We start from the raw sequence: 12,741 nt of genomic DNA, 5'->3' as shown, positions 1-12,741 counted from the left end.
ATGGGTGTAACAATACTTTGTTTTTTTAAAATATTGCATAATATTCCACTACTCTTCTGTTATGAACATTTATGTTGTTTCCAGTTTGGGTCTACTAAGAATAATGCTGCTATGAATTATCTTTTGGTGGAAATCTACACTCATTTCTCTCAAGAACAAACATAGGACTACAATTCCTGGGTCATGAGGTAGGCAGGAGGTGAGGCATCTTTAGAAGATACTGTGTTTTTCCAAGTAGTTGAAATAGATTTCTACCAGCAAGGTATAAGAGTTCCAGTCGCTCCATACCCTCGTCAACACTTTGCATTGTCAGCCCTTTTCATCTTAGTCATTCTGGTAAGTGCCCAGTGGTATCTTATTGTGGTTTTAATTTGCATTTCCCTGATGAGTAATAATGTTAAGCTACAGTATGTTCTTAACTAAAAAAAGACCAAGCAACAAACCAAAATATTGACAATGATCTCTGCAGAGGTGTGATGATTTATTGTTTTTATTTTGTTCTTTTTTGCCTCATGGTCCTTCCGGTTGCTAAGCTTTTTGCATTTTTTAAATTTAAATGCTTAATTTTTTAAATGATAAAAACAACCAACCAACAAACAAAAAACACACAACACCTCCACCTACTTATTCTTAAAAATGACAAGATATATTTACAAGTAAAGTCACCAAGAAATATTTATTGAGCACCTGCTGTATACTCAGCACTTGGGGGGGGGGGGCTGAGAAGGACACAGAGTAAAGGACATGGTCCCTGCCCTTTAGAGGTGTACAGTCTAGATAAAGACAGGAGAACCAGGACACATGGGGAGCCAGGAGAAAACAGTCCAGGCCAGGATGTTACAGGAGCTGGAAGGTGTTTGAGGCAGACCCACCAAGTGCTTCGGGTCCTCTGAGGGCTCCATGTTCAGCACCAGGAAAGACAACCCGCAACTCCCGGGCCCGTGTCTGCCCACTTGGTGAGCTGATCCACAGCCTCTGCTCCCACCATTTAAAACACCTGACTCCTTGTTCAGCTGTTATTCAAAGTGCAATGAATGGGAGAGGGTGGAGCAGGTGGGGACGGTCCTTGGATGAGTCCCAGGGGCTGGCGTCACACTCTCCCTCCTAGAAAAATCTGCTCCTCCCATCCACATAGCCCTCTGAGAGGGAGATCCCCATTCACGGAGGCCTGCTGACCACCCAGGACCCCTACCCTCAGAGCTGAGAGGAGGGGGTGCTCGCTGCTCCAGCTGCCTGAGGTAGAACTGGGGAGCCTACTTCTAGTGTGCCCCTTCCTTTCCAGTCCACTGGCACCCCAGAGGAGCTGTTCAGGGCTGAGAGGGAACTAGAGGGAAAGGACATAGGGAGGGGAGAGGGGCAGATGGGGACTTGAGCGCCCAGCTGGAAAAGAGGGGCACGTGGGGCTTCTAGCACAGTCCTGGGGAGCCAACAGGTGAAAGCCAAACCCCACGGCTGGCTCCCCTGTGCTCGACAGAGGGGCATGAGGGAGGTGGGTGCTTTGCTACGGGACCCTACCTCCCCGTGCCCTCACAGGACAAAGTAGGGTGTCAAGGGCCAGGAGAGTGCCAGTCCCCTCCACCCGTTCCAGATGGTGCCCACTTCAAGGTCACCCTGCCCAACCTTAGAGGAGGTGAGGGTGATGCCCCAACTCTGCTGGGCCCCTTTCAAAGTGCTATCTCTTTACTCCTCAAATTATAAGGAATTTGGGTCTGAGAATGAAGGAAAGGAGCAGAATTTCATACTGTGCGTGAAACAGTGAACAGAGGGAGCCAGGCCCCTTCAGAGAGCACCACCCAGCAGGTGAGGGGCACACCGGCCCCCCCTTGTCTCTGGGAGAGAAGAAACGGAAAGCGTAGGATGAGGTGGTTTTAAATAATAGTTTGCATAATAAAATTATCTGACAACCTAATAAGCCTATCATTCCGCTGTCTAATGTTTTCTTTAAATAATTCTAATGCCAGTGGCTGGCGGGGTGGGAGGTGTTACGATCAGGCTATATACACGAGGGGGAAGTTTAAATTAAAACAGAGATAATAATTAAGACACACGAACTGAAGGAATAGGGCAAAAGATGTAGAACGGGCCGGAGGGAGGCCTGTGTTTCCAGGAGCGAGAGGCTTCCAGGGCGCGGGTTAGGGCTTCCTCTTGGACAAGATCAGCCGGCGTTTGGAGTGATAAAAATCTAAGGAACGAGAACAGAGGTCAGCCAGGCCAGGAGAACAGACAGCTACCCAACCGAGGCCAACTGCAGAGGGCTCAGGACCCCTCCCTAGGGCCAAAGGGACACACTGCCAAGTACAGGGAAGAACTCCGGCAGCTCCCACCCCATCTCCCAGGGCGTTTCCAGAGCATCCCGCTTCACAGATGTGACAGTTCATGGGACCCACATCCCTGAGCCTCCTCTAACCCAAGCTGCCCAAAGCCATAGCCACCAGTCCTGGGTAGTTATTTAAATTAACTGAAATCAAATAAGTGGAAAATTCACTTCCTTAGTCACACTAGCTGCATGTCAAGTACCCAACAGCTCTAGGTGGCTGGTGACAATGTCTATCTGCATCGCTGCAGGGTCCTGGGACAGCACTGCTCTGAGGATACCATTAGGTCATCAGAAGGGTTGTGCACAGCGCCTAGGCCATGTAAGCGTTAGCTATTATTACTTGTTGTTTGTTCTGACCCAGCTGCAAATCTGCTGTGGGACCCTGGGCTGCATCTCGCCGAGCCCCCGTTTCCTCGCCTGTAAAATGAGGGTAATGCTGGTGTGCTGCTCTAAGGCCCAGGTGAAATGCTCTCGGTAAAGGCTCTGGTCTAGGGCCTGGCCTAGTGAGTGCTTCAGTGTCAGCATCACTCATTCGTTATTTATCAAGCACCTACTATGTGCCGACACCATTCTACGTGCTAGGGATTCAGCAACGAACAGGAGAGATGTAGATCCCTTTCTGGGGGAGATAATATCCTCGTCGGGGAGACAGACAGCATCAAGATAAGGAAGTAGCTGCTGACAGTAAAATGTACCAAAATGAACCAAATAAGCAGGGCCGGGGAACAGGAAGTGGGGGGGGGGAGAGTTAAGTTTGGATAGAGCAGCCAGGAAATTATTATTACCATTAGTTTTCTCTTCATTGCAAATTTACTGTGTGACCTGAGGAAAATCTACCTGTCTCCTTGCCTGCAAAAGGGTGGCAGGAATGTCATATGGATTGTTTTAAGGACTAAATGAAGTCCTCCTTAGAAATTTAGTGAAGGGCCAGCATTTAATAAATGTTCGCAATGAATGATAGCTCGTTGGTCTTGGCTACAGACTTCCCCTCTCTGCGCCTGTTTCCCCCTCGTAATGAGCAAGCTGGACCGGACAGCTCAGCCCTTGCACCATGAATTCTGAGTCTCGGTCCCTTGCAGTGTCATTCCCTGCGTTTGCCCTCACCTGTCATGCTGGTCTGCCGTCGTTTTCGGCCCTGAGACGTGCTAGGCCCACCTGGGGACCCCTCAGGCCGCTCGGAGGAGCAAGGGATGAGGGTGCAGGACAGTGACAGGTCCACGTGGTCCTCCTGAGCTGTCCCCTGCAGCAGGGCAGGTGAGCTGCTGGCCTGCTTGCCTCCTCCCAGGTTGTCCTGGGCCCCCCGCGGCCCTGAGGGCACGTAGAGCTTGGGCAGGCCCAGGCCCCACACACGCTCCCAGACGTAGTCACCCTCCAGTGGTGTCTCGGTGACAAAGTCGAAGTTCCATCGATCACAGGCCTCCTGGACGCAGCTGGCCATTAGTGCATTGCAGTCTCGGCGCAGCTGCTCACTGTCCACTGGGCCGAACAGGCGACGGCAGGCCTTGCTGCCACGGGGGATCGGGCGGGCATCCTGGGATGGCTCCGACATGGCTCCTGCAGCTGGGACACAAGAAAGGCCCTGGTCACTCAGGAAATTGGCCTCTCCCTTACCAGGCTGTGCTTTGCTCAAGTGAGGTCTTCCTACTAGAACAGGAGGTGAGGGGGTGTCTCTGGCTTCTTCCAGCTGATTTTCCACCACCTCCTTCCCACAGGACCCCCCACCTCCCACCAACAGACACTGGGTTGGGGCAGAGCCCAGCTATCATGGCACCCCAGGGTGACTGGGAGAGCGGGCAGCTGAAGGGCAAGCTTATGTCAACAAAGCTTGTTGCAATAGCAGGGGTCAGAGGCCTGTGAACCACCAGGTATTATCAGCTAAAATCAATTTACTTTACCCCCCCGAGGTGTCCCTCATGGGTGTGAATGCCCGAAGTACGTGTGAATTTTGAGTCCAGCAGTTTCCCAACCTTGGCCAGGAGGTCAGTTCCCAGATGAATGGACGGGCTGACAGCTCCTCCAGCCTCCTGAATCCCCTACCCAGATGCCCATGTGGAGTAAGGCTGCTCTAACACTTAAAAGTACCCTGGACTTTGGGGTAAAAAACACCTGGGATCCAGACTTACTGTTGCTGTTTACTATCTAAACTTTAAAAAGTCACTTAATGTTTCAGGACCTCAGTTTCCTCTTCTGTAAAATTGGTTCTCTGAAAGCTTAAAGTGGAAGCATGATCGAGCAATTGGCAGGGAGTCGCTTTAGGAAAGGCAGATGGCTTGGAGTTGACCGGCTGACTTTTGTGGTTAAGAGCGAGGGCTATGGAGCAGGACTGCCTGGATTCAAATCCAGGCTCTGCTGGTTGACCCTGAACAAGTGGTTTAACTTCTCTGGGCTCTATTTTCCTCATCTACAAAATGCAGGCAATAATAGTAAGTGTCTGAGACGACAGATGTGAGGATTAACTGAGCGGAGAATGTGCTTAGAGCAGCACCTAGTATGTAGAAGTGCTTGGAAAACAGAAGTATTATTGTTTCTCTCTGTCTTCAGTTCTGGCTGAGTCTCCACCCAGACAGCAGCTGACAGGTGCTGTAGGCTGAGGGCCTTTCACAAGGATGGCATCAGGCGAGTGGCCTGGGGCTGAGGAGGAGCTGGGCAGGGCAGGGCGGAGCCATGATTTCTCCCAGGCTGAGCCACATCCTGCCAGGCTCATCAGGTGATCTGAAGTCTAGACTGCCTTGAAGCCCCTGCCCCATGCTGCCTGCATCCAAGGAACCTGTTTTGCAGGCAAAAAAAATTAAAGGCGGCCAGTCTACCCAGTTCCTCTCCTCCCGCTTCAGGAGAGGAAAAGCCAGGGGAGCACTGGCACCCACCTGCCCTGCTCTGGCCTGACTCCAGGGCGGAGCGGCTGCACGAAATTGGCAGGGACTGGGTTTTACTGGGAACAAGTCCTGATTTGCAGGCTCTGAGGGTGAAAGCTTTGCTGAAGGAAGCCCTGGACTCATGACACACCTACTGCTCCCTATTCCACCTCTCACAATGAGTGCAGCCCACATCTCAGCTGATAGGGAAGGGGCGGCACTTGGTGACCTCAGACCAAGCTTAAAGGGCAGAAGAGAGAGGATACTTGCCCCCAAACTATACAACTAAAAATGGTCAAAGGCCATTGTCCCAAAGAGGAGTTACACAATGCAGAGCCTTCAAATAACCTTTATCCACTGTCTCCAGGGCAAGGATTGAAACGTATTTATATATTTTTATGTGTCAGGGATGCTCTAAGAAGTTTATGATTTTCCTAAAAAGTGGGTATATTAGCTCCTTTTTACAGAAGAAGAAACCAAGGATCAGAGAAGTTAAGTAACTTTCTCAAGGTCACACAGCTCACACATAGCACAGCCAGGACTTGAACCCAGGCCTATTTGCCCTGGGTTCTGTGCTCTGGTGTTGAACTCTACTCCCTCACTAATTTTGAGGTTTCTTAACCAAAAAAGCCCATTAGAATCACTTGGGGAGCTTTTTCAAAGTGTAGATCAATAGGCCCCTCCCTCTCCAAACCAACCTAATTCAAATTGAAGGGGATTTAAGCAAGTATTTGGCAGTTCCTCAGATGGGCACACAAGAGAGGACACACAGGCCTCAGTGCCTCTGAGCACGAGGAGGGGCTCCCCTAGGGCTTTATCAGGAAGCTGATGTTCCTTGGCTCCTAGGAGCTGAGGATGGGACGGTCATCCAGGCAGGGAACCTCTCTCCTCCTACCACCCCTTCCCTTGTGGCTCTCACAGGGGCCCCATCAAAATCTGCTCTCGCACCCATTATCATAACTCCCAACTCAAAGGAAACTCACAGACACAAACCCCTGTTTACAAACAAGTAACTGAGAATAGCTGTCTTCGCTGGCCTTCGTGCTTTAGATCGCAACCAATTGTAATTCCCAAGTAAACAGTAAGCCCTCAGTAAGCGCTGTTGAACCAATGGAGTACTCTTTTCAGGGGGCGTCGGGGGGCCTGGAGGCGGGGCGGGGGGGGGGGACAAGGGAGGAGGGAAGGGGGGGAAGCCGCGCTCCGCCCGAGGGCGCGTGTGCCGTTCGCGTCGGGGCCGGAAGGGGGCGCTAGTCGCCAGGAAATCACGCGCCGGTGGGAGGTGCGTGGGCCGCTCCTTGGACAGCGGGAGGGAGCTGTGATGAGTCAGTTTCCTGCAAAGGGCTCCCTGCCCGCCAAAACTTAGCTTCCACTCCGACTGCGCGTCACTCTCAGCTGGGGAGGGGGGCGGAGGGGGACCGGAGGCGGCGAACACGTCACGCTGACCCAGCCAGGCTTCTGTCACCCCGCCACTGTCGGGAAACCGCGCGCTCTGGCGCCATCTCTGTCACACACACCCCGCACGCACACACACCCCGCACGCACACACACCCCGCACGCACACACACCCCGCACACACACACCCCGCGCACACACACACACACACCCCGCACACACACCCCGCACACACACACACACCCTGCACGCACACACACCCCGCGCGCGCACACACACACACGCACACACCCCGCACACACGCACACACACCCCGCACACACACACACACACACACACACCCCGCACACACACCCCGCACGCGCTCACACACACACCCCGCACGCGCGCACCCCCCACACACACATACACCCCGCACACACACACACACCCCGCACACACAGGCGCGCAGTGATCTGATCCCTCCACCGTCCCTCCACGCCCAAAGCACGGAATGAGTCAGATCCCTGGAACATAAAAATAGACCGGAGCAGAGAAAACAAAACAGCTCGAAAGTCCTCCCCGAAACGCGACATGGAGGGAGGGCGCCGCCTGGACGCCCTGAAGTGCCAAACCCAGTTCCAAGATTTTTTTCCGCAGGAGGGCGAAGTGCCCTCCCCCCGCCCCGCCCCGAAGTCGCGGGACTGGGCGGCGGCACCCAAAGGGGCCCCCTGCTCGGCTCAGCCCCGTCGCCTTCGGAGAGGAATTCTGGGCTGGGTCCGGGGCGCCCCGAGCCCCCGCGACCGCGGCCAGAGGCCCAGAGCAGCGCCGCGCCCCGCGAAGCCTCAGCGCTCCCAGTTTCGACCCCGCCCCGCCCCCCGGCGCAGACCCCACCCCAGCCGCTCACGCCCAGTGGCTCCCCGGCTGTCCGTCGCCCGGACCCGCGCGCGGGCTGGGCCGGGGTCGCGGGGAGCCGGTGGGAGGCAGGCGGCTGGGACTCCGGCGCGCCCCGAGCGGACGGGCTGCAGGGAGCCCACCCGGCGCGGGCCGTGGCTCCGGGGCCACTGGGCGGGGACCGGACACCCGGTCCCGGCTTCCCTGAGAACACTTTGTACCCGCCAAACAGGTCCCCGTGCTGATGAGCGGGACAGAGGCTTCGGGGGGGGCAAGGAAGGGGACTTCTGGGGAGACACTGTCCCGCAGCCTGGGCCCGTTCCCGGGGTCTCCTGGTCACCGTGAGTCACCTCCTCGCTGGCCCTTCAGAGACATGTCCCGACTTGTTCCCCAGAGCTGGGGACACAGCCGCGCTGACCTCAGCGCCCAGCCCGGTAGCGGACACGACGGCGTCGGCGACCCCGACCTCGGCGGCCCGGGCGGGGTGGACCCGGGGCGGCCCGCAGCGAGTCCCAGGTGAACCTGCTGCGCCGGGCGGTCCCGCCCCGGCCGCCGCCCCGCGCGCGGCGGCTCCATCCCACCCGCGAGCCGGCCGCGCCCCTTCCACGCTGGCCTCGCCCCAGCCGAGTTTCAAGGGGAAGGGAGCGTGGCCACCGATCCCTCGTACCCCTGTCCCTCTCCCCACCCGCGATCTCCGCGGCACATCCCGACTCCGGTCACAGGCGCGCTTCCAGGCACCCGCGGGAGCAAAACCGAGCCCCGCGCGCTGACCCACGCACGTCATTCACCTCTGGACACAGCCCACTCACACCCACGCGGACACGCTCGGCTCAGCCCCCAGCCGCCAGCCCGGGTCGGCCCTCCCTGGCCTCGGCTCCCTCACCTCCGACGGTCTCTGTCTCGCGACTCCGCGGCCGGCTCCGGTCTCCAGCCACCGCCGCCAGCGCCGCTCACACCTCCGCGGCCGCCGCCCCGCGCCGGCCCTTTTATAGAGCAGCGGGCGGAGGCGGAGGCGGGGCCCGGCTCCGGGCACTGGGACCGCCTCCCCCGAGACACCGCCCCGCAGCTGCGAAACCTGCCTCGCGTCCTGCGGGACCGAGGTTCCCTCCTCCCCGCACCCCACGCTCGGGGTCGTGCGCTTGACCATTTCCCCCACGAACTGGGCCACAAATGTGAGGGTTTTTTTGATTGGGAAATGAGTGGGTGCTCCCCAGGAGGGATGGCACTGTTAAGCCCCCTTTCTGGCCCTGAAAAGGGGTGACATTGATAGTAAATAAAAATCCACAAATAACAATAGAGTGCCTCACTTTGCAATTCTCAGAAAAGCCCCACATGGTACCTCCATTTCCCCACTGATCCCCCGCTAGACCACCTCTCCCCAAGCATCAGGGGCACCCGGACACCCCAGCAAAGCCCCTTGAAGGCCCGAAGCACATTCAGCCCCTTTTATTTCACAGATGAGGCCCACAGAGCTACAGGGATGCAGAGTGGCTGCTTGGCAACACCTCAGGAAAGGAGGGAGTTGGGGACACTTCTCAGAAAGGGGCATCCTTGTCTCCAGGGGGAGACAAACCTCCTGCACCCACCTCCTCACTGCCCACCCCAACTCTCTCACCTCAACAGAAGAAACCTCTGATTGCAGCGGGATGGCTGGGAAGGGAAGAAGGACTTGGTGAATGAATTATCTCCTGGATGCTCCGCACAGCCCACTGCCGGGGAGACTGAGGCTCAGAGAAGTTCAGTGACCTTACTCAGATCACACAGCAAATAAACGACCACGGTTGGAACACAGATGTTTTGCCTCCGTCCCAGACCTGTCTGCTTGCTGCTCTGTTTCAGAGGCTCTAAAATGAGGGGAACACCCAGGACCCCTCATTTCCAGACAGGTTACGGAAGCGGCACTGATGAACAATTCTGGGAATGTCCCCTGGTGCTCCTGACAGACACAGAAGCAAGTGAGGTACCCATATGTTCCCACCAACCTCCATACCCCTAGAGCCCCCCTTGAACCCCATCTTTGCCCCTTCCTTCACCTAAAACATTTGCAGTTTGTTTTTTAAAAATTGCAGAGAACAGTGTAAGTCTGAACAGAAATCCCACTAAAAAATAAAATCCGGGCTCAGAACAGCTTCAGCTGTTGCCATGCAGGGCTGTTCAGTGTCTGGAAATGTCTGCCCGGACATGCCCAGCCTCGTTCCTCTCGCACAGCTGATCTCAGGGAAGGCAAAGCTCCTTCTCCCTTTGCTCCCCAACACACACGCCCGCACCTCCCAGAAGATGGGTTGTGAAAAGTCCAGCAGGAGACAGGCGCACCCTCCTAACCGCCTTGGACCCCTGGGCTCTCAGGCATCTCAGATAGACTTGACATTGTGTGGCTGTTTACTTGGGGGGGTTAATGAAGGCTTGTATTGAACTACTTACGGTTTTGTGGCATAGAGCTTCACAATGAAATAATTCTTTTTTGCTGTTGTTGGGAAGTGACTTTTTTTTTATAACTTCTAGCTCACCACCACAACAGAATTCAACAAACATCTATAAGGTACCTACTAAGTGTTTCCCACCATACAATTGAGTGCATAGCCAGGCATGTTCTTAGAGGACTGTTTCCCTGAAAAGGGCAAAGGAGCAAGTTGCTAGAAATCACACAGGAGATCTGACTCCCAAAACACACACACACACACAGGTGTGGGTACACAACAGATCTCAGGCCAATTCCAAGGCGTATGCTGAAAAACACATATTCTCTGTTCACAAAACTCAGACCAAGGTCTCCCTGGGGTCTCTGGGGCTCTCCCGTCTCCTACCACCTTCCTTTCCCCCCAAAGCAGGCAACCCCAAGGACAAAATAGCCATCAGCCTCTTCTGTGCCAGGTCACAACATGCTGGGACATGCTCCTGAGGGCCAGACAGCCAGGCAGGGCCACAGCCTGCTGCCTGGGCATGTTCCCAGAGAGCAGGTGGCTTAGGGATGGAGTGAGGCTCAAACTGGAGACAAAAAGGTCCAGGTCAGTCCCCAACTGGGAGGGAGGTGATGGTGGGAAGGATAAGTGGAAAGCCCAAGCCTGAAAAGGGGGATGTGAGGAGGGCTCAGTGGTGGCTGCAGGAACTTCCCAAGAAGAGAGAGGAAGTACTGGGAGCAGTGGCACCATTTCTCAGAAAAGGCCTGGGGAGTCCCAGGCCAGCAGCCACCTTTCAGAGAAATCAACCTCCACACTGGCTCCCAGGAAGCGAGACCCCAGAGAAGGGGCAGGACACAGATATTACGTTCCTAAGCAGAAGAAGCCCTGCTTTGTTGTTGTTGTTGCTGTTGTTACTGTTGTTGTTAAGGTAGAATGAGATCGGGAGCCCCCACCCTGACCTGCTGGAGGCTTTACTCAGACAGTACAAAAATCAGGACTGACCATACAGTGAAGCAGAGAAATTTGTGACGGAATTTGTGCTATACAGATACTTCCCGCCAGCATCACTAAGCTGGAAATTTCACCTGGTCTAAGCATAAAATTTCTTTTTTTTTTTTTTAATATATCTTTATTGAGTTCAGAGAGAGAGGAAGGGAGAGGGAGAGAGAGAGAGAAACATCAATGATGAGAGAGTCATTGATCGGCTGCCTCCTGTACGCCCCAGACTGGGGATCGAGACTACAACCCGGGCATGTGCCCTGACTGGGAATCGAACTGAGATCTCCTGGATCCTAGGTCAATGCTCAACCGCTAAGCCACGCCTGGCAGGGCTAAGCCTGAAATTTCACCATGAGAAATGCATTCCTTTGGCATGAATTCTGTTCATTATTAAATAAGATCATATAGGCAAAGTGCTTAGCATAGTGCCTGGCACATAGAAATCGTTCTGTGAATATTAGTATTATTATTGCTATACAAACACCTCCAAGGAAGGTATCCATTGAAACTGACTAATCATTTGCATTTTAGTGGTATCTTTGATAGGTTTCCCAGAATACACACTCTGAAGTGGAGATTTGCTTGAAGGATGTTTCTTGGGGAGTGCATGCGCAATCAATATCTGTGGGGGTATAAAGTAAGCAGGACTGGGCTGAGAGAGAGAACTTGAGTTGTGAGGGAGGCTGGAGGCCCGAGAGAGGCCTCAGCTGATCCCATAGGGAGCTTTGGAGCTAGGGTGGCTCTGCAGAGTTCCCTGAAGCAAGGGGGCAGGGCCTTTATACCCCTGCAGCCACCAGTCATTTAGGTGTGGCTACCCCTAGAGAAGGGGGTGCACGACCCTGGGCCAGAGAGCTCCCTTATCTGTGGCTGATTCCTAAAAAAGGACTCAGATGAAAGCATTAGCAGCCAACATTCCCAACAGCCAGTGGAGGGAATGAGTGTGTGGGTCCTGGAGAGGGTTCCAGGTGGCACAGCACAGTGTGAGTGAGATGATCAGATCTTTTAGGGACTAGAAGGTGGTGAGGAAATGCACTGAATACAGGCCACCTGAGGAGTGAAGGAAGGGCTCCCACATATTATTCCCTCTTCCTGGAATGACTGTTCCTGACCAACCTATGTCACTTTCATTTCTTTCTCCACTGGTTGAACTCCTGTTGATCCTTCATGGCCCAGCTTACATGACCCTTTGTGGGGAGGCCTTCTCAGAGCTCCTCTGGCTCCCGAGCCCCTGGCAAGCGATCCCCTCCACTGCGCGTGGCTGGCCTCCTTGGTGAGCCCATATTTTATTCACCTTTGTATCTCTGAGGATACTTACAGCAGTGCCCATTCTAGCCTACAATCTGAGGTTAGGCTTGGGTGTATTTACAAACCACTAACACCTTCCTGTGAATTTCTCTTCTATCCTGCCTCCTCCTTCCCCTCGAAGTAAACATGCTCTTCAATTTTATGTTGAACTTTCCTTTGTTTTCCATTGTTTTACCACATGTGACCAAGAGTAATCCTCACCCAGTTTTCTATGTGCTCCTCTACATTTCCCAGCACTGCCTTGCAGGCTAGTCAGGTTCCAGTGACTTGTTCTAGCCAGTGGAATGTGAGCATGAGTGACATTGTCTCTCCGGGGCTGAGACCAGGTGAAATTCTCCAGCCCTTCTGTCCTCCATGGTGTGGCAAAAGTGAGGTTTCATCTCAGCCCTGAGGAGCCTCCATCAGCCTGGGTTCCTGAGTGACTGTGTGGAGCAAAGCACCCCACCAATCTGTGGGGGATATGTATGTGAGAAAGGAGTAACCCTCCGTGTGTGAGGTCACTGAAGTGTGGAGGTTATCTGTTACTGTGGCATAGCCTACCTAAGGTTCAGCCACGTGGCTGCGGGTGTTGTGGTTTGTGGAAGTCTGCGGCACCCAATGCAGT

General features: G+C 54.4%; 1 protein-coding gene across 1 annotated transcript; it reads right to left on the bottom strand.

Moving 5' to 3' along the window:
• Window positions 1-462: 462 nt before the first annotated feature.
• CDKN1A (cyclin dependent kinase inhibitor 1A) lies at window positions 463-8,392 on the bottom strand. Its single transcript, XM_087817107.1, has 3 exons — window positions 8,318-8,392; window positions 3,422-3,877; window positions 463-2,182 (listed from the first exon to the last, which is right to left on the bottom strand). The coding sequence occupies exons 2-3, from the start codon at window positions 3,864-3,866 to the stop codon at window positions 2,133-2,135; spliced, it is 495 nt and encodes a 164-aa protein (XP_087673233.1). The 5' UTR covers window positions 3,867-3,877; window positions 8,318-8,392; the 3' UTR covers window positions 463-2,132.
• Between the last annotated feature and the right edge of the window lie 4,349 nt (window positions 8,393-12,741).

This window comes from Miniopterus natalensis, chromosome 5, assembly GCF_054644295.1.
Source record: "Miniopterus natalensis isolate mMinNat1 chromosome 5, mMinNat1.hap1, whole genome shotgun sequence".
In the NCBI taxonomy this organism is placed as follows: Eukaryota; Metazoa; Chordata; class Mammalia; order Chiroptera; family Miniopteridae; genus Miniopterus; species Miniopterus natalensis.
Note: the sequence above shows the minus strand (reverse complement) of the source record. Positions and strands in the feature narration are given on the sequence as shown.

Coding starts and splice junctions, on each gene's coding strand:
- CDKN1A (XM_087817107.1), bottom strand. CDS start 3,866: ATGTCGGAGCCATCCCAGGATGCCCGCCCGATCCCCCGTGGCAGCAAG. Junction 2,183..3,421: donor ACGGCAGACCAGCATGACAG/GTGAGGGCAAAC, acceptor CTCGTTCCTTAG/ATTTTTATCACTCCAAACGC.